General features: G+C 44.2%; 1 protein-coding gene across 1 annotated transcript in view; it reads left to right on the top strand.

Annotated features, from left to right (window-relative positions):
* Positions 1–20,291, top strand: part of LOC143768212 (uncharacterized) — a 63,613-nt gene extending 43,322 nt beyond the window's left edge. Inside the window, exons 10-15 of the mRNA XM_077256906.1 lie at positions 121–268; positions 398–577; positions 660–783; positions 867–964; positions 1,163–1,253; positions 15,835–20,291. Of these exons, the coding sequence (XP_077113021.1) occupies positions 121–268; positions 398–577; positions 660–783; positions 867–964; positions 1,163–1,253; positions 15,835–17,204 (2,011 nt within the window). The 3' untranslated portion in view covers positions 17,205–20,291. The remainder of the gene's footprint in view (positions 1–120; positions 269–397; positions 578–659; positions 784–866; positions 965–1,162; positions 1,254–15,834) is intronic.
* Positions 20,292–21,017: the final 726 nt, after the last annotated feature.

Here is a 21,017-nt window from a genome sequence, read left to right on the forward strand (position 1 = left end):
GAAAACTAAATAATGTGAAATAATAAATCTCCTCATATGTTTCCCTTATTATCTCCAGTAATTGTATTATTACTTTTGTATTATTTTTATGTTACATCGGCTCATCTTCTTCTCATTCAGGTCTCTACAATATCGGATCCTCTGTGAAGATCTTTTATATAAGAGAATTTTTTTGACTTATCCATTAAAGATGAATATGGACAGAGACAAGATGGTGGAGAGGATATTACACCTCACCCTAGAGATCCTCTTCCGGCTTACTGGAGAGGTGAGAGATTCTGATGATGTCACATTACATCATTCTTATCTATGGGAATAACAGATGGACAGAACTGGAGAGGTGAGGAGTCTGGAAATGTCTATAGTGAGATTTATTAATGTGTCTCTCCATAACCAGGATTACACAGTAGTGAAGAAGACCTCTAGTGAGCGCTGTCAGGACCCTGTAACTGAGAGATGGGGAAGACCCCTGAGCCCAATCACAGGGCCTCCACCTCACCCCCTGATCCATGAGGACATCAATGACCAGAAGATCCTAGAACTTACCTACAAGATGATTGAGCTGCTGACTGGAGAGGTGACACTGCTGGGAATGCCGGGACATTATACAATAACGCTATGAAGGGATCGGGGGATGACGGTATCATTGTATGTGTCAGGTTCCTATAAGGTGTCAGGATGTCGCCGTCTATTTCTCCATGGAGGAGTGGGAGTATTTAGAAGGACACAAAGATTTGTACAAGGACGTCATGATGGAGGTTCCCCAGCCCCTCACATCACCAGGTAATAGACAGGACTAAATACACACGGCCTATAATTATCTGTATATAAAGAATGAATTCAGTCCCTGTATGTGTTTCCTCCAGATCTATCCAGTAAGAGGACAACACCAGAGAGATGTCCCCATCCTCTATTTGCACAGGACTGTAAACAAGAAGATCCCAATGTTACTCGGGATCATCAGGTAGATGGAGAGAAGGTGTCATGAGGTCTCCCCTATGATGTGTAGACGGCTCTGAAGGTCTTGTGCTCAGTCTTGTTTTATCCACCAGTATTATATGTTTTATACTTGTGTAATGAGAACGGTGGAGATGGCAGGATTAGAGCTGATCATAGATGTGACTTCTCCATCTGTCGGTGATTAATACAATATATGTTTCAGGGTAAAGATCAAGATCATATTAATACTACAGAGACATATGTGAGGGGTGATGAGCGGTATGAAAAGGCGACTCCTACATATGACTACTCAGGTGAGTAGTAATTACTAAATACAGAGAAGTAAAGAAGTAGTTCAGTCATATCTCATTCGTGTGATCACAATTTTGTCTCTAGACCACAATATTCTCCCCCACCCAAAACTGTCCAAATGACTTTGTGTATTGAAAGCTCTTTTCTATAGAGCTTGCAATCTGGGAAATCCACCTACCCCCTGAAATTAGGAGACACTGATCATTTCCTGTCCAGGTCTGTAAACTACAAAACCAAATGACAGCGTAAGTAGAATGTGCTGAAAAGTTAGAAAATCACTTGAACAAAAACATTATAATGGGCCTGTAAGAGAAATCACAATTACAAACAGAGTGATCTATTTCAAGTGTTATTTCTGTTAATGTTGATGATTATGGCTGACAGCCAATGAAAACCCAAAAGTCATTATTTCAATAAATTAGAATAATTAACAAAAAACACCTGCAAAGGCTTCCTAAGCTTTACAAAAGGCCCCTTAGTCTGTTTCAGTAGCTCCACATTCATGAGGAGGACTGCTGACTTGACAAATGTCCAGAAGGCAGTCATTGACACACTCCACAAGGAGGGGAAGCCACAAAAGGTCATTGCTAAAGGAGCTGGCTGTTCAGAGTGCTGTATCCAAGCATAATAATGGAACGTTGAGTGAAAGGAAAATGTGTGGTAGAAAAAGATGCACAAGCAACCGGGATAACCGCAGCCATGAAAGGATTAATTTAAAAATTTTGGGGAGATTCACAAGGAGTGGACTGATGCTGGAGTCATTGCTTCAAGAACCACCGCACACAGACTTATCCAGGACATGGGCTTCAATTGTCGCATCCTTGTGTGTAGCTACTCATGAACAATAGACCACGCCAGAAGCGTCTTACCTGGGCCAAGGACTGGACTGTTGCTCAGTGGTCTAAGGTGGTGTTTTCAGATGAAAGTTACTTTTACATTTTATTTGGAAATCAAGGTCCCAGAGTCTGGAGGAAGAGTGGAGAGGCTACAATCCAAGCTGCTTGAGGTCTGGTGTTTCCACAATCATTGGTGGCTTGGCGAGCCATGTCATCTGCTCGTGTAGGTCCACTGTGTTTTATCAAGCACTTCATGCTTCCCTCTGCTGACAAGCTTGTTGGAGAAGGAAATTCCATTCTCCAGCAGGACTTGGTATCTGTCCACACTGCCAAAAGTACCAATACTTGGTTTTAAAACAGCAGTATTACTGTGCTTGATAAGCCAGCAAACTCACCTGACCTTATCCCAATAGAGCATTCATGGGTTATTGTCAAGAGGAAGATGAGACACGACCCAACAATGCAGACGAGCTGAAGACTGCTATCAAAGCAACCTGGGTTTCCATAACACCTCAGCAGTGCCACAGGCTGATCGCCTCCATGTCACACCGCATTGATGCAGTAATTGATGCAAAAGGAGCCCCAAATAAGTATTGAGTGCATTTACAGAACATACATTTTCCCTTCCCCCATGACGGCACACCTGAGAGAGGGGATCCGCCCAGTCAGGACAGGAAACCCTACTGAAAATAAAAGGGCGGTACCTCTCTGTCGCTTCAGTTGGGTTTCCTGTCCTGACAGGGACCCTTGTGCTGAACACGGCGGTTCGACTTGCCCAGGTCCTGTCCCGGCGTGGAAGAACAGGCAGCGCCTGTGCGTCGGAAGTTCGGGTCCTGGAGGCGCCGTCCGCAGGTCCCCCGGGTCGCTGCGTCCGTGCGGGCGTTGTGCAGCATGGTTGGAGGACCGGGTTTCTTCCATGGCTGCCACGCCGCTCTCCCTTCTCTGCCGGCGTCCAGGTGCGGCGGCCGCTTCCGGGTCGCTCGTCTGACGTCACGCGCCAGGCACGCTGGGAATGGGCGTGCCCGTGTGACGTCAGGAGCAGGCGCCGGATCCAAGATGGCGGCGCCCATGAAGAAACGCCGGCCGGTGAAAAAGGACTCCGGGGGCATGGAAGAGAAGGGGAGGGGCCACTATTGGGCACCGGAGGAGGCGGGGAGTGCAGTGGTCCCCCCCCATAATAGGGTGCTGGACCACAGAAGACGCGCTCATGTTCAAAACTTCACCATGGAAGTAGGACAACAGGAGCAGCAGCCGCCTTCACAGCAGCAGCAGCAGGAGCTCTCACCAGATGCCTTGCCGAGCCACCAGCATACCAGGAGCAGCCTCTCAAGTGGTGGGAACAGTGGTCGTTCTGTCTGGCAAGATACGTCGGCGTCCAGGAGGGACGCTTCACGTGCATCTGTCCAGCCTCCAAAATCGGTACCCTTGATTGTCGGTGGTGAGTGATCTACGTGAATGTATCCCTTATGGTAACAGGGTCCATTTTTCTGTTTTGATCACTAGGGGTCCAGGAAAGCTAGCGGTAAAACAAAGAACCGAGAGTGTGCCCTTTGTAAAGACCCGCTTGCAGTTCAGTATCAGAAGGATCTCTGTGCTAACTGAATTAGTAAGACTATACAAGAAGAGACCCCTAATTTCGCCACTAGCCTTAAAGCCATAATTCAGGCTGAAATAAAAGACTCCTTGAAATTGGCCCTTAACGAACTGAGAGGGAGAAGCCGTAAGGCGTCTACAGAGTCGGATGCCTCTCAGAAACAGGGGACTCATAAAACATCCCGATCTCCTTCTACTTCCCCGGCCTCGGTCCACTCTTCAGGTTCCTCCTCGGACAGTGATTCAGGAGGTCGTCCATGCTTTCCAACTGAGGACGTGGACAAATTAGTCAAAGCAGTTAGGTCTGCAATGGGTCTTAAAGAGGAGAAGACACCTAGGTCACTAGAAGATGTCATGTTTGGTGGCTTAGAAGAGAGGAGGAAACGCACGTTTCCGGTTAATGCAAAAATAAAATCATTAATTAAGAGAGTGGAAAAGACCTGAAAAAATGGGATCTTTGCCCTCTTCATCCAAAAGGAGATATCCCTTTGAGGATAAAGACTCTGAACCCTGGGAAAAGGTCCCAAAAATTGACGGTGCAGTAGCCAAATGTCTAAAAAGATCATCCCTTCCATTAGAAGACTCGGGTGTTCTTAGAGACCCGCTTGATAAAAAAGCAGATGGTTTTCTGAGGCATATCTGGGAAACCTCAGCGGGGGGCCTGAAACCAGCGATTGCTGGAACATGTACGGCCCGTGCTCTAATGGTCTGGCTACAGCAGATAGAGGATCAGCTAAGGGACAAAGTACCCAGAACTGACATCCTTGCCAATATATCCTTAGTGCAAGGAGCAGCAGCCTTTTTAGCAGACTCTTCTGCGGATTCCGCAAGACTAACAGCCAGAGCAGCGAGCTTGTCTAATGCGGCAAGAAGAGCCCTTTGGCTCAAAGGTTGTCCGGGGGATTTGCCATCTAAACGGTTATGATCCTAGTGGCTTAGGATCACAAATCTAACCAGCTAAGTAGAAAATAATAGGACGAGCTCTGGGGATGTGGTAACTGGACTAACCGCAAACCCGATCCTAACCGCACACACTATAGGCAGCCGTGGAACGTTTCCTGAAATCCTAGACGTCTCTTCACGGCCTGAGAAACTGACTACCCCTAAAGAGAAAGTAAAGACCTCACTTGCCTCAGAGAAATCCCCCAGAGATATAGATGCCCCCCACAAATAGTAACGGTGAGTTAAGAAGAAAAGACAAACGCAGAGATGAAACAGGTTAAGCAAATGAGGCCCGCTAACGCTAGATAGCAGAAAATAGCAAGGGATCTGTGCGGTCAGTAAAAAACCCTATGCAAAAATATCCACGCAGAGAATGCGAGAACCCCCACACCAACTAACTATGTGGGGGGAGCAACTCAGCACCCCAGAGCACCAGCAAGCAGGGAAATCACATATTAGCAAGCTGGACAAAAACTCATCATATACTAGGAAACATCTTGAACACAGATGAGCAAAAATAAGCAAACAGAACTTAGCTTCTCTTGGAGAGACTGATAACGGATGTAGACAGGAGCAATCAGAATAGCACTGAATACAACGGCAACAGGCAAGGAATGAAGGACCAGGTGGATTAAATAGGAAACCTAACTAGCAGATGACGAGACAGCTGATCCTGCCAGAAACCTGCAAAATAACAAAAAGAGCCACCAGGAGGAGCCCAAAGAGAGAACTCACACAGTACCACTCATGACCGCAGGAGGGAGCCCGGAAACAGAGTTCACAACAGTACCCCCCCCTTGAGGAGGGGTCACCGAACCCTCACCAGAACCCCCAGGGCGATCAAGGTGAGCCACATGGAAGGCACGAACCAAATCGGCCGCATGAACATCAGAGGCGACAACCCAGGAATTATCCTCCTGACCATAGCCCTTCCACTTAACCAAATACTGAAGCCTCCGTCTTGAAATACGAGAATCCAAGATCTTCTCCACCACGTATTCCAATTCTCCCTCAACCAGCACCGGAGCAGGAGGCTCAACAGAAGGAACCACAGGCACCACATACCTCCGCAACAAAGACCTATGGAACACATTATGGATGGTAAACGATGCCGGGAGGTCCAAGCGAAATGACACAGGGTTGAGGATTTCCAAAATTTTATAAGGACCGATTAAATGAGGTTTAAACTTAGGAGAAGAAACCTTCATAGGAACATAACGAGAAGACAACCACACCAAATCCCCCACACAAAGTCGGGGACCCACACAGCGACGACGGTTAGCAAAGCGCTGAGCCTTCTCTTGTGACAACATCAAATTGTCCACCACATGGTTCCAAATCTGCTGCAACCTATCCACCACAGAATCCACCCCAGGACAGTCAGAAGACTCAACCTGACCTGAGGAAAAACGAGGATGAAAACCAGAATTACAAAAAAAAGGCGAAACCAAAGTAGCCGAACTAGCCCGATTATTAAGGGCAAACTCGGCCAATGGCAAAAAAGCCACCCAATCATCCTGGTCAGCAGAAACAAAACATCTCAAATAAGTTTCCAAGGTCTGGTTAGTTCGCTCGGTTTGGCCATTCGTCTGAGGATGGAAGGCCGACGAAAAAGACAAATCAATGCCCATCTTAGCACAAAAGGACCGCCAAAATCTGGACACAAACTGGGATCCTCTGTCAGACACAATGTTTTCAGGGATGCTGTGCAGACGAACCACATTCTGAAAAAATAACGGAACCAAATCGGAGGAAGAAGGCATCTTAGGCAAGGGCACCAAATGGACCATTTTAGAAAAACGATCACAAACCACCCAGATGACAGACATTCTCTGAGAGACCGGAAGATCCGAAATAAAATCCATGGAAATATGCGTCCAAGGCCTCTTAGGAACCGGCAAAGGCAAAAGCAAACCACTGGCACGAGAACAGCAAGGCTTAGCCCAAGCACAAATCCCACAGGACTGCACAAAGGAACGCACATCCCGCGACAAGGAAGGCCACCAGAAGGATCTAGCCACCAAATCTCTGGTACCAAAAATCCCAGGATGACCCGCCAACACTGAAGAATGGACCTCGGAAATAACTCTGCTGGTCCATCTATCTGGGACAAACAGTCTCTCTGATGGACAACGGTCAGGTCTATCCGCCTGAAATTCCTGTAACACCCGTCGCAAATCTGGGGAAATGGCAGACAAAATTACCCCCTCTTTGAGAATACCAACCGGTTCAGAAACTCCAGGGGAGTCAGGCACAAAACTCCTAGAAAGAGCATCAGCCTTCACGTTCTTCGAACCAGGAAGGTACGAGACCACGAAATCGAAACGTGAGAAAAACGACCAACGAGCCTGTCTAGGATTCAACCGCTTGGCCGACTCAAGATAAATCAAATTTTTCTGATCAGTCAAGACCACCACACGATGCTTAGCTCCCTCTAGCCAGTGTCGCCACTCCTCAAATGCCCACTTCATTGCCAACAACTCCCAATTACCAACATCATAATTTTGTTCAGCCGGCGAAAATTTTCTTGAAAAGAAGGCACATGGCTTCATCACAGAGCAATCAGAGCTTCTCTGTGACAAAACAGCTCCTGCTCCAATTTCAGAAGCATCAACCTCGACCTGGAAGGGAAGAGAGACATCTGGCTGACATAAAACTGGAGCCGAAGAAAACCGGCGCTTCAGCTCCTGAAAGGCCTCAACGGCCGCAGGAGACCAGTTAGTGACATCAGAACCCTTCTTGGTCAAATCCGTCAAAGGTTTAACCACACCAGAAAAATTAGCAATGAAGCGACGGTAAAAATTAGCAAAACCCAAGAACTTCTGAAGACTCTTAACCGATGTAGGTTGAGTCCAATCATGAATAGCCTGGACCTTGACTGGGTCCATCTCAATAGAAGAAGGAGAAAAAGAAAAAATAAAGCCCAAAAAGGAAACTTTCTGGACTCCGAAGAGACATTTGGAACCCTTCACAAACAAGGCATTGGCACGCAGGACCTGAAATACCATCCTGACCTGCTTCACATGGGATTCCCAATCATCTGAAAAGACCAAAATATCATCCAGATACACAATCATAAATTTATCCAGATATTCTCGGAAGATATCGTGCATGAAGGACTGAAACACAGAAGGGGCATTAGAAAGTCCAAAAGGCATCACCAAGTACTCAAAATGGCCTTCGGGCGTATTAAATGCTGTTTTCCATTCATCGCCCTGTTTTATACGCACAAGATTATACGCACCACGAAGATCTATCTTGGTGAACCAACTAGACCCCCTAATCCGAGCAAACAGATCAGACAACAATGGCAAGGGATACTGGAATTTGACCGTGATTTTATTTAGAAGGCGATAATTTATACAGGGTCTCAACGAACCATCCTTCTTGGCCACAAAAAAGAATCCCGCACCAAGAGGGGACGAGGAGGGGCGAATATGTCCCTTCTCCAAAGACTCCTTTACATAGCTCCGCATAGCGGCATGCTCTGGTACAGACAAATTAAACAGTCGTCCCTTAGGGAACTTACTACCAGGAATCAAATTTATAGCACAATCACAATCCCTATGAGGAGGTAGGGCACTGGATTTGGGCTCATCAAATACATCCTGGTAGTCCGACAAAAACTCAAGGACTTCAGAAGGAGTAGAGGAAGCAATTGATACCAAGGGAGCATCGCCATGAATTCCCTGGCAACCCCAACTCAACACAGACATAGCTTTCCAATCCAGGACTGGATTATGAGCCTGCAACCATGGCAGACCCAACACGACAACGTCATGCAAATTATATAACACAAGAATGCGAATCACCTCCTGATGTGCATGAGTCATACACATGGTCACTTGAGTCCAGTATTGAGGTTTATTCTTGGCCAATGGTGTAGCATCAATTCCCTTCAATGGAATAGGGAACTGTAATGGCTCAAGGATAAAACCACAGCGCTTGGCAAATGACAAATCCATCAGATTCAGGGCGGCACCTGAATCTACAAAAGCCATAACTGAGTAGGATGACAGAGAGCAAATCAAAGTAACAGACAAAATTAATTTAGGCTGTACAGTACCAGTGGTGACAGATCTAGCAAAGTTTTTTGTGTGCTTAGAGCATGCTGAGATAACATGAGCTGAATCACCACAGTAAAAGCACAACCCATTCTGACGTCTATGATTTTGCCGTTCAATTCTGGTCAGAATCCTATCACATTGCATAGACTCAGGTTTCTGTTCAGAAAACACCGCCAGATGGTGCGCAGGTTTGCGCTCCCGCAAACGCCGATCAATCTGAATGGCCAAAGCCATTGACTCATTCAGACTCGCAGGCGTGGGGAACCCCACCATAACATTCTTAATGGCTTCAGAAAGACCTTCTCTGAAATTTGCAGCCAGGGCACACTCATTCCATTGAGTAACCACCGACCATTTCCGAAATTTTTGACAATACACCTCAGCTTCATCCTGACCCTGAGAGAGAGCCAGCAAGGCCTTTTCTGCCTGGTTCTCAAGATTAGGTTCCTCATAAAGCAATCCAAGCGCCAGAAAAAACGCATCCACATTCAGCAATGCAGGATCTCCTGGCGCCAGGGAGAAGGCCCAATCTTGAGGGTCGCCGCGTAACAGAGAGATAACCATTCTAACTTGCTGAGCGGAATCACCAGAGGAACGAGGTCTCAAAGAAAGAAATCATTTACAATTATTCTTAAAATTCAGAAACCTAGATCTATCTCCAGAAAAAAACTCAGGAATAGGTACTTTTGGCTCAGACATAGGACTGTGAACAACAAAATCCTGAATGCTTTGCACCCTAGCAAGATGATCCACACTAGAAGTCAGACTCTGAATATCCATGTCTGCAGCAGAACTCAAAGCCACCCAGAGATTAAGGGGAGGAGAGAAGCAGGACAGACTGCAGAGCAGGGAAAAAAAAAATTGAACTCAGGATTTCTCTTATCCCACTTTTGCGATGCATTTAACACTTTTGGCCTGTTGCACTGTTATGATCCTAGTGGCTTAGGATCACAAATCTAACCAGCTAAGTAGAAAATAATAGGACGAGCTCTGGGGATGTGGTAACTGGACTAACCGCAAACCCGATCCTAACCGCACACACTATAGGCAGCCATGGAACGTTTCCTGAAATCCTAGACGTCTCTTCACGGCCTGAGAAACTGACTACCCCTAAAGAGAAAGTAAAGACCTCACTTGCCTCAGAGAAATCCCCCAGAGATATAGATGCCCCCCACAAATAATAACGGTGAGTTAAGAGGAAAAGACAAACGCAGAGATGAAACAGGTTAAGCAAATGAGGCCCGCTAACGCTAGATAGCAGAAAATAGCAAGGGATCTGTGCGGTCAGTAAAAAACCCTATGCAAAAATATCCACGCAGAGTATGCGAGAACCCCCACACCAACTAACGATGTGGGGGGAGCAACTCAGCACCCCAGAGCACCAGCAAGCAGGGAAATCACATATTAGCAAGCTGGACAAAAACTCATCATATACTAGGAAACATCTTGAACACAGATGAGCAAAAATAAGCAAACAGAACTTAGCTTCTCTTGGAGAGACTGATAACGGATGTAGACAGGAGCAATCAGAATAGCACTGAATACAACGGCAACAGGCAAGGAATGAAGGACCAGGTGGATTAAATAGGAAACCTAACTAGCAGATGACGAGACAGCTGATCCTGCCAGAAACCTGCAAAATAACAAAAAGAGCCACCAGGAGGAGCCCAAAGAGAGAACTCACACAGTACCACTCATGACCACAGGAGGGAGCCCGGAAACAGAGTTCACAACACTAAACACAAGCTGTGCTCCATTCCATGTGACGGCCAACTTCTCTTTGGGAAAAAACTTGAGATCCTGGAACATGCAGGACATAAAAAGAAAGTCTTTCCCAATATCCCTAAAGATTCCAAAAAACCTTTTTTTCGGAGGAGAAGGTATAATAGAGGTCGCCCCCCAGGGGAGAGAAAAAACTGGGACTTTAGGGATAAGAAAGGATAGGGCCCTCTACATCGGCAAAAAAATCCCCCCAATGACATTACGCCAAACGTGGGAGGAAGACTCTCCCTCTTCTTTGCAGCCTGGGTAAATATCTCACCCAGTACCTGGGTCATAAATATTATCAGAGACGGCCTCAAAATAAAATTCATCTGTCCACCCAGACGAAACTTTATAATAACTCCCCGAAGAAAGTCCCAGCAGGAACAATCTGCCCTAGAAACCGAAGTCTTGGGACTTACCAACAAAAAGGTTCTTCAGGAGGTCCTGTTTCGGGAGGAAGGAGATGGGCTTTACTCCCCCCTCTTCTTGATCAAAAAAACGGATGGTTCTTGGAGAACTATTATAAACCTAAGAAAACTCAACCAATCTATAGAGAACTACTCTTTCAAGATGGAGTCTATAAATACGACCATAAAACTTCTTTTCCAACACTGCTTCATGGCAGTAATAGACTTGAAAGATGCATATTACCATATACCAATACATCCGGAATATCAGAATTACTTGAGAGTAGCTCTCTATATTCAGAATCAGGTAAAGCATTATCAATACACAGCCCTTCTGTTCGGTCTGTCTACAGCTCCCAGGGCTTTCACCAAGGTAATGGTGGAAGTAATGTCGTACCTCCGGTCCCGGGATGTAGTCATTGTCCCATATCTGGACGATTTCCTTGTAATAGGAAGGTCGGAGTCCCACTGCACTCATCAAGTATCAGTAGTAACATCAACTCTAGTGGAGCTGGGCTGGTTAATAAATATCCCCAAGTCAAGACTACTGCCAGTAAAATTACAGTTTTTCCTGGGGTTAATACTGGACTCCGAACGTCAGCTCTGCCTCCTTCCAGAAAACAAAGTAGACAAGATAATAAACCTGGCCAGTATAGCAATACGCCAGCCAACAATGACTCTGAGAAAGGCGATGTCCCTACTAGGCTCGTTAACATCATGTATTCCGGCGGTAGGATGGGCACAATTCCACCTAAGACAACTACAGTGGGAAGTTCTCTCAGCTCAAAGACTGTTAAGAGGGCATTTAGAAGGAAATCTGTTGTGAATTCCGTTCTTGGGCTCCATCCTGTGGTTGCGAATGGTATTTTTGGGAGTTCTGCTCTTGGGCTCCCTCTGGTGGTTTCAAGTGGAACTTAGCAGGTGCGTTCACTAATCGGTTTCCTGGCCTTGTTATTTAACTGGGCTTTTGGCTGTAGTGGATGCCAGCTGTCAATGTATTTCCTGTGGATTCAGTCCTTTCCTGGAAGTTCTCTGTTGACCAGTCCATTTTCAGCTTAAGATAAGTTCTGCTAGTTTTTGGGAGTTTCCCTGCTTATGACCTTCTGTTCAGTTTGATTTATTTCTCTTTTGTCCAGCTTGTCATTATGAAATATTCCGGCTAGTTGGAAGCTCTGGGGTCGCAGATTTGCCCCTCCACACCGTGAGTCGGTGTGGTGGTTATTTTTTGTAAACTCTGCGTGGACTTTTAGTTTTTATACTGACCGCACAGTAGCCTTTTCTATCTCTGTCTATTTAGATAGTATTGGCCTCCTTTGCTAAAATCTAGTTTCATTTCTGAGATTGTCATTTCCCTCTCCACTCACCGTCAATATTTGTGGGGGGCTATCTTCCTTTGGGGGTTTCTCTGAGGCGAGATAGCTTTCCGTTTCCATCTTCAGGGGTAGCTAGTTCTTAGGCTGTGCAGAGGCGTCTAGGCAGAGTTAGGTACGGCTATTTCTAGTGTTGGTGTTAGGAGTAGGGATTGCGGTCAGTAAAGTTACCACCTCCTCAGAGCTAGTTCATTATTTGTTTTACCCACCAGGTCATTTCAGTGCTGCTCCGTATTCACTAGGTCATATCAGTGATTACTGTCTGTGGAGCTGCTACCTCCTCTAAGCTTGTCCATGATTGGTTTTACCCACCAGGTCATCTCAGTACCGCTCCGTAACCACCAGGTCATAACAGTACAGCTGGCCCACAATGTGTTAAATGCATCTCAAAAGAGGGAAGAGAAAGTTCTGAGTCATTGTTTTTTGTTTTTTTTTTGTTTTTTTTTGTTGCTTGTTTCGTCCTTTTTTTTTCCCCTTGATTTTTGGATGGTACAGGAGCTTGGTGCTGATATGGAGGTTCAGGGTCTGTCTGCGCATGTTGATCATCTCGCTGCAAGGGTACAGAGTATCCAAGACTATGTTGTTCAAACTCCTGTTTCTGAGCCTAGAATTCCTATTCCTGATTTGTTTTCTGGGGATAGATCTAGGTTTTTGAACTTTAAAAATAATTGCAGATTATTTTTTGCTCTGAGACCCCGTTCCTCTGGTGACCCCATTCAGCAGGTGAAGATTGTTATTTCTCTGCTGCGTGGCGACCCGCAGGACTGGGCATTCTCCCTTGAGCCAGGGAATCCTGCATTGCTCAATGTAGATTCATTTTTTCAAGCACTTGGACTGCTTTATGACGAACCCAATTCTGTGGATCAGGCAGAAAAAATTTTGCTGGCTCTGTGTCAGGGTCAGGAAGCGGTTGAGATATATTGTCAGAAATTTAGAAAGTGGTCTGTGCTTACAAAATGGAATTTTCAGAAAGGGTCTTTCTGAAGCTCTTAAAGATGTTATGGTGGGGTTTCCCACGCCTGCTGGTTTGAACGAATCAATGTCTCTGGCCATTCAGATTGATCGGCGCCTACATGAACGTAAGGTGTTGCACCATATGGCGGTGTCCTCTGGGCAGAGTTCTGAGCCTATGCAATGTGATAGAGTTTTGACGAGAGCAGAACGGCAGGAGTTCAGACGTCAGAATGGGCTGTGTTTTTTCTGTGGTGACGCTACTCATGCTATCTCTGACTGCCCGAAGCGAACTAAGAGGGTTGCTAAGTCGGTTACCATCAGTACTGTAGAGCCTAAATTTCTCTTGTCTATTACCCTGATTTGCTCATTGTCGTCCTTTTCTGTAATGGCATTTGTGGATTCTGGCGCTGCCCTGAACTTAATGGACCTAGAATTTGCCAAGCGCTGTGGTTTTTCCTTGGAGCCTTTGCAGAGTCCTATTCCCTTGAGGGGGATTGATGCTACGCCATTGGCCAAGAATAAACCTCAGTACTGGACACAGTTAGCCATGAACATGACTCCAGCACATCAGGAAAATATTCGCTTTTTGGTGTTGCATAATTTGCATGATGTGGTTGTGCTGGGGTTTCCATGGTTACAGGTACATAATCCAGTGCTGGATTGGAAATCTATGTCCGTGACTAGTTGGGGTTGTCAGGGGATACATAGTGACATTCCTTTGATGTCAATTTCCTCGTCCCCTTCTTCTGAAGTTCCTGAGTTTTTGTCGGATTTCCAGGATATATTTGAGGAGCCTAAATCCAGTCCTCTGCCTCCTCATAGGGACTGTGATTGCGCTATTAATTTGATTCCTGGCTGTAAGTTCCCTAAGGGTCGACTTTTCAATCTGTCTGTGCCAGAGCATGCCGCTATGCGGACTTATGTAAAGGAGTCCTTGGAGAAGGGGCATATTCGCCCGTCTTCGTCACCATTGGGAGCGGGGTTCTTTTTTGTTGCCAAGAAGGATGGCTCCTTGAGGCCCTGTATAGATTATCGCCTTCTCAATAAGATCACGGTCAAATTCCAGTACCCTTTGCCTTTGCTCTCTGATTTGTTTGCTCGGATTAAAGGGGCTAGCTGGTTTACCAAGATTGACCTTCAAGGGGCGTATAATCTGGTCCGCATCAAACAGGGTGATGAATGGAAAACAGCATTTAATACGCCCGAAGGCCATTTTGAGTATCTTGTGATGCTTTTATGCATGTAAAGCTCTGGATAAAGTTGGAGTGATATGGGTGTGTCTGAAAAGGGTGAAACCCTGGTATGGCACCCGCCCAAAAATGATATGCACTTACTTCCTTTATATATAAAATGCACAAAGCAGTAATAGTTTATATGTAATACCTGAAGAAAATTCACAAGAGTTGAAACGTTTTGTATGCTGTATTAATAAAACCTGGTTTTGGAATATATCGGTATTCTAGCTACTGATGTGCACACCACCTGGAGAATAACTACATAAGAAGACTAGTCAGGTAACCTGGTCAGAACCAGGAGGGCAGAGAAAATACAAAATCCGAAGATGGAAGATTAGTCAGCAAACAGTTCGGAATTACAACAGGAAACAAACAAGCCGGGAGCTGAGCATAGAGGACTGAACTAGATGAGAACAAGACTGTGTCTGGCAGCTTCCGTCAATATGCTTTGAGCTTTAGTATGGTGTGGTGCTTTCCAATTGGCTTAAGTAGGGAGCAGATAATTTCAGCTGGACAGCACACAAACTTATACTGCCAGATTGGATGATATTACTTGTCTCTGGCACCCCAATCTCAGTGGCTGGACAGAGCCTGCGCAGCCCAGAGCTTCTGGTTCCGACGTCTCCTTCATCACCAGTGCTGCCAGGAGAATAAATAAGGCCGCTCTTGGTACCAGAAGCAGATGTCGTGGGAGCAGATCCCAGAGGAGATGGGACACAGCATTTGGAGAAACCATAACACAACTATATGGCAGAAAACAAGAGCAGTAGAAATTCCCATAAAGTGACTCCATTTTGGAAATTATAACTTATTTTGAATTAATCTATAGGAGTAGTGACTATTTTGACTCAAAATACATTTTCTGGAAATTAGCATGTAGTGGATGTTGAAGAGTGAAAATTGCACGTTTGCCATTTTATTGCCCAACACACAGTTCCTAGATTGTGCTCCAGGAGACACTCCCATAAATTAAGTGGGTTCATCTCACGATAGTAAAGCCAAATACATGGATGCTAGATATGGTTTGGGCACACTGCAAGAAGCGAAAGGGAGATTTGACTTTGGGAGAGCAGATGTTGCTGGATTGGTTTATGGAAGCCATATTACTTTTCAAGAGCCTTTCAGCCTCTAATAATGTGGAAACCTATTTTTCCATTGACCGATCAGAGTGGGGAATTATTTTTTGTGGGATGAGTAGAAGTTTTTATTGGTATTATTTTTGCCTACATAACAATGTATGGTTTTTTATTCCATGTTTAGGTTTCTATTACACTGTGAACTCTCATTGTCTATGGGAATAATTCAATATTTTTACATAGCTTGCCATTTTTACTAATTGTTTAACTATAAATGTTAAAAATCATAAAATTCAAAGACTTTTTATTCAAAAATCATAATTATTTTATTCTTTGCAGATGACTGTACCAGGACATCAAAGCGACAGCTTACATCCTCAATTTTTAAATCAGATGATCTTGAAATTCCACAGGATATTACTGAAGTGAATTCCATTACTCCAGATTTATCATCTCTTCACAGCAAAGATTTGTCATCTGATTCTTTGAAACAGGTCCCGTCTTTTAATTCCTTACCAACTACTAAGGAAAATCAAAGTCGCAAAATAAGCATTAAAAAGCAAAATGCTCCTAAAGTGAGGAAGCCATTTTCACGTTCAGAACATGGAAATAGTTTTCCCCTTGAAAAGTTTTTTGTTAAACATAAAAAAAAAAATCACACAGTGGAGAATAGATTTTCTTGTTCCAAGTGTGAGAAATGTTTTAACCAGAAATCAGATCTTGTTAGACATCAGATAAATCACACAGGGGAGAAGTCATTTACATGTTCAGAATGTGGGAAATGTTTTAACCGGAAATCACATCTTGTTATACACAAAAGAACTCACACAGAGGAGAAGCCTTTTTCCTGTTCAGAATGCGGGAAATGTTATAAACACAAAGGGAATCTTGTTATACACCAGAAAATTCACACAGGGGATAAGCCTTTTTCCTGTTCAGAATGTGAGAAATCTTTTTACCATAAATCAGATTTGGTTAGGCACCAGAGAAGTCACACAGAGGAGAAGCCTTTTTCCTGTTCAGAATGCGGGAAATGTTATAAACACAAAGGGAATCTTGTTATACACCAGAAAATTCACACAGGGGAGAAGCCTTTTTCCTGTTCAGAATGTAGGAAATGTTTTAACCAGAAATCAGATTTGGTTAGGCACCAGAGAAGTCACACAGGGGAGAAGCCTTTTTCCTGTTCAGAATGTGGGAAATGTTTTTATCAGCAATGGTATCTTGCTATACACCAAAGAACTCACACTGGGAATAAGCCTTTTTTCTGTTCAGAATGTGGGAAATGTTTTACCCAGAAATCAGATTTGGGTAAGCACCAGAGAACTCACACAGGGGAAAAGCCTTTTTCCTGTTCAGAATGTAGGAAATGTTTTAACCAGAAATCAGATTTGGTTATGCACCAGAGAAGTCACACAGGGGAGAAACCTTTTTCTTGTTCAGAATGTGGGAAATGTTTTAACCGGAAATCACATCTTGTTATTCACCAAAGAACTCACACTGGGAATAAGCCTTTTTTCTGTTCAGAATGTGGGAAATGTTTTACCCAGAAATCAGATTTGGGTATGCACCAGAGAACTCACACAGGGGAGAAGCCTTTTTCCTGTTCAGAATGTGGGAAATGTTTTATCCGGAAATCAGATTTGGGTAAGCACCAGAGAACCCACACAGGGGAGAAACCTTTTTCCTGTTCAGAATGTGGGAAATGATTTTTTAATTAGTCACCATCGAACTCACACCGGGAAGAGGCTTTTTTCATGTTCAGAATGTGGGAAATGTTTTAACCAGAAATTGCATCTTAAAAGCCACCAGAGAATACACACTGTACAGAAGCCTTTTCCTGTTCAGAATGTGAAAAATGTTTTGCTAAAAAATCATCTCCTCGTAGTCACCAGAGCAGTCACACAGGGGAGAAACCTTTTTCCTGTTCAGAATGTGGGAAATGATTTTTTAATTAGTCACCATCTAACTCACACCGGGAAGAGGCTTTTTTCATGTTCCGAATGTGGGAAATGTTTTAACCAGAAATTGCATCTTAAAAGCCACCAGAGAATACACACTGTACAGAAGCCTTTTCCTGTTCAGAATGTGAAAAATGTTTTGCTAAAAAATCATCTCCTCGTATTCACCAGAGCAGTCACACAGGGGAGAAACCTTTTTCATGTTCAGAATGTTGGAAATGTTTTAACTGAAAATTGTATTTTTTTTTAAAGGGGTTTTCCATTACTTGGACAACCACTTGTCATTCCTCTTGTTGGCTCTCATTAAAATAAAAACACTCATACTAAGCTCCCATGCTGATGCCACTCCAACAGTGTCGAAATAAATCAAAAAAATCCGGCACTCAAAATATCTGCAATTTAGATTTATTTTGAAGTAATCCCAAATTCATAACGTTTCGGTCTGTTACTTAGACCTTCCTCAGACGGATTGCTGTAGAGTCCAGGTGCCAAAAATGAACAGCGCGTGGTGGAGGATAGGCTCCTATATGGAAACGGCGCTAACAGACCGAAACGTTATGAATTTGGGATTGCTTCAAAATAAATCTAAATTGCAGATATTTTGAGTGCAGGATTTTTTTGATTTATATAAGATAAGGGAGTGGTATCCCTCTCCGAGCACCTCCCTTGTTACAGAGTGACGTGTACCATCTTTTTATACTCCAACAGTGTCGGGACTCATGTTCCCGGGGCTCACATGAGGTTCTTGCATTAAACGATCCCTGAGCTCAGTCACTTCCAGCTTCAATATCTTCGCCTTCTGATGTATTGAATATCAACAGGAAGCCAGGGCTGCTGTGGCTGCTCTCAAACTTCCTCTTATTGTTTGATTTGTCCAAAGGAGGGGACAGTGATACCAGCACAGGGCTCGCATTATTTTACAACCTCACATGAGCCCTGGGTATGCAAGTGCTGACACCGCTGTAATGGTGCATGCTTGGGAGGTGAGTATAAATGTTTTTATTTTAACTGGACCAAACCTGAGAAATAAGAAGAGTTTGAGCAAGTTGTGGACGACCCCTTTAAATATCAAAAATCCCACACAGAGAGAAGTCATTATCATACCTAGATTGTGAAAAAAATGAATTACTGGAAAATTGTATTTTGTTGACTATCAAAAATAACTTGGACAGGAAGAAACTATATATGTTATTGTCAATTTGTACAAACAGATATAACACACAGTTCTATAACTAAATGAAAAAGGGAAATTATGTTAGAACTTACCATATTTTTGGTCTATAAGACACACTTTTAGCGAAAAAGAATCTTCCTAATAAGTGAATGCGTCTTATAGACTGGAAGCAGATCCTGTGACAGCGGAGAGCACTGAAACAGTGTCCTTTCTTATCACTGAGAGAACTGCTAAATCCTCCAGCCCCACACTTATCTAACTGATTGTGCAGAGCAGGAGAGGAAGGTACCCAGACCTCCACAGATGCTGCATGTCATGAGTGAGCAGCTGAAGAACTTTCCACTCGACTAGCTCAAGGAATATTCAGATCATGTAATCAATCACATGATAAGGAAGGGACCGCAAAATGGGGTAATCTTTATATAGTGGGGATGATAAGTATTCTATGCATGGCAAATTTTGCAAGATTTTCCCTCCTACAAAGAATGGAGAGGCTTGTAATTTATTGTAGGTACACTTCAACTGTGAGACATAGAATTTAAACCTAAAAAAACAGTAAATCACATTGTAATTAGAGATGGGAGAACACATGCTCGGGTCCGGCGGTTTCAGCCGAACAGTTACAAAAAGTAAGGGTTTGTGTGTCAGAACAGACCATCCAGTGTTTGCCACGCTGTCATGTGCATGGCAGCATGGCAAACACTGCTTTTGATCGGCGGTGAAATCATCCCCGCTGGTAAGAGAGCCGTGGATCCCACACTGTCAAAAGAGCGTGGTGCGAAGCTGTATTCGGCGGTATAAACTTCACCTCAGGTCACTGGTGTCAGCTGATGGGACTACTGCTCCCATCAGCTGACACCTGCTGCCACTAATGACAGTAAGAGCAGGAGTGTCTAATGGGAGTATTCATCAGCCGGCTCCTGCGCTGTAAATAAACAATTGAAATAAAAAAACGGCGTGGGTTCGTCCGTATTTTTGATAACCAGCCAGGAACATCTGATAGCTAAGGGCTGCAATCCTCAGCTGTCAGCTTCAACAAGGCTGGCTATCAAGAATAGAGGGGTCCCTATACCATTTGTTTTTTAAAATATTTATTTAAATAATTAAAACAGTGTAAGGTCCCCCCCATTTTTGACAACCAGCCTTGCTAAAGCAGACAGCAAGGGGCTGGTATTCTCAGGCTGGTGAGGGGCCATGTATATTGGCCTCCTAGCCTAAAAATATTAGATGCACCAATTCTAGTGCTCTACCTGGCTCTTCCCACTTGCCCTGTAGCGGTGGCACGTGGGTTTCATATTTTTGATGTTGTCACCTTTGTATTTTCCTGTGACATCAAGCCCACGGATTAGTAATGGAGAGGCGTCTATAAAGATACCTCTCCATTACTAATTCTATAGTTGTACGGTAGATAAACACCCATCCAGAATAAAGTCATTTATTAGAAATAAAACAACACCCTTTTACTTTTTTATTTAAAAATAACAAACACATTTATACTCGCCTAACGCCTAAGTCCACTGAATCCCTCATCTCCTGTAAGAAAACAAAAATCAATATCCCTCATCTGTCCATAGTTCTGTCCCAAGACATAATCCACGTTTGGGGATAAACAGTTTTCAACGTGGACGGTGCCAATATGCGACTGTCCAGGCTGAGAAACACCGATGAATTATCTGCTGCGAGCCCAACCTCAGTGACTAGCAGTGACTTCATCAAGGTTACCTCCGGTCACTGAGGCTTCATTCCCAGGTGGGCTGAACTGCGGTGACCTCGGTGAGATCCCCTCTAGCACCGTGAGAAAGTTTCATAGTGCAGAGGCGAGTTCACCGCAGTGAAATTCTCCCAGTGAACTGCAGTGAACTCGCCTCTGCACCGTGAGACTTTCTCGTGGTGCTTGTGAGGATCTCACCGAGATCACCAGAGTTCGGCCCGGCTTGGAACGCAGCTTCAGTGACCGGAGGTAAGATCGATGATGTCACCACAAGGCACCAAGGCTGTGCTTGTAGCAGCTCATTCATCAATGGTTTTCAGCCTGGACAGTCGCATCTTGGCACTGTCCAGGTTAAAAACTGTTTATCCCCCAGACGTGTATTACGCCGTGGGACAGAATGACGGACAGGTGAGGGATATTGTTGTTTTTTTATTTTTGTGTTGTGGGAGACTAGGGATTCAGTGGAATTAGGCATTAGATGAGTATAACTTACTTTTTTTTATTTTAAAATAACAAAGTGTTTTGTTTTATTTCTAATAAAGGACTTAATTCTGGCGGTGTGTTTATTTAACATATAACTATAAGATTAGTAATGGATAGATGTTTTACAGACGCCTCTCCATAATCCATGAACTTGATGTCACTGGACAATACAAAGGTGACATAAACCCCTCAA

This window comes from Ranitomeya variabilis, chromosome 4, assembly GCF_051348905.1.
Source record: "Ranitomeya variabilis isolate aRanVar5 chromosome 4, aRanVar5.hap1, whole genome shotgun sequence".
NCBI classification, from domain to species: domain Eukaryota; kingdom Metazoa; phylum Chordata; class Amphibia; order Anura; family Dendrobatidae; genus Ranitomeya; species Ranitomeya variabilis.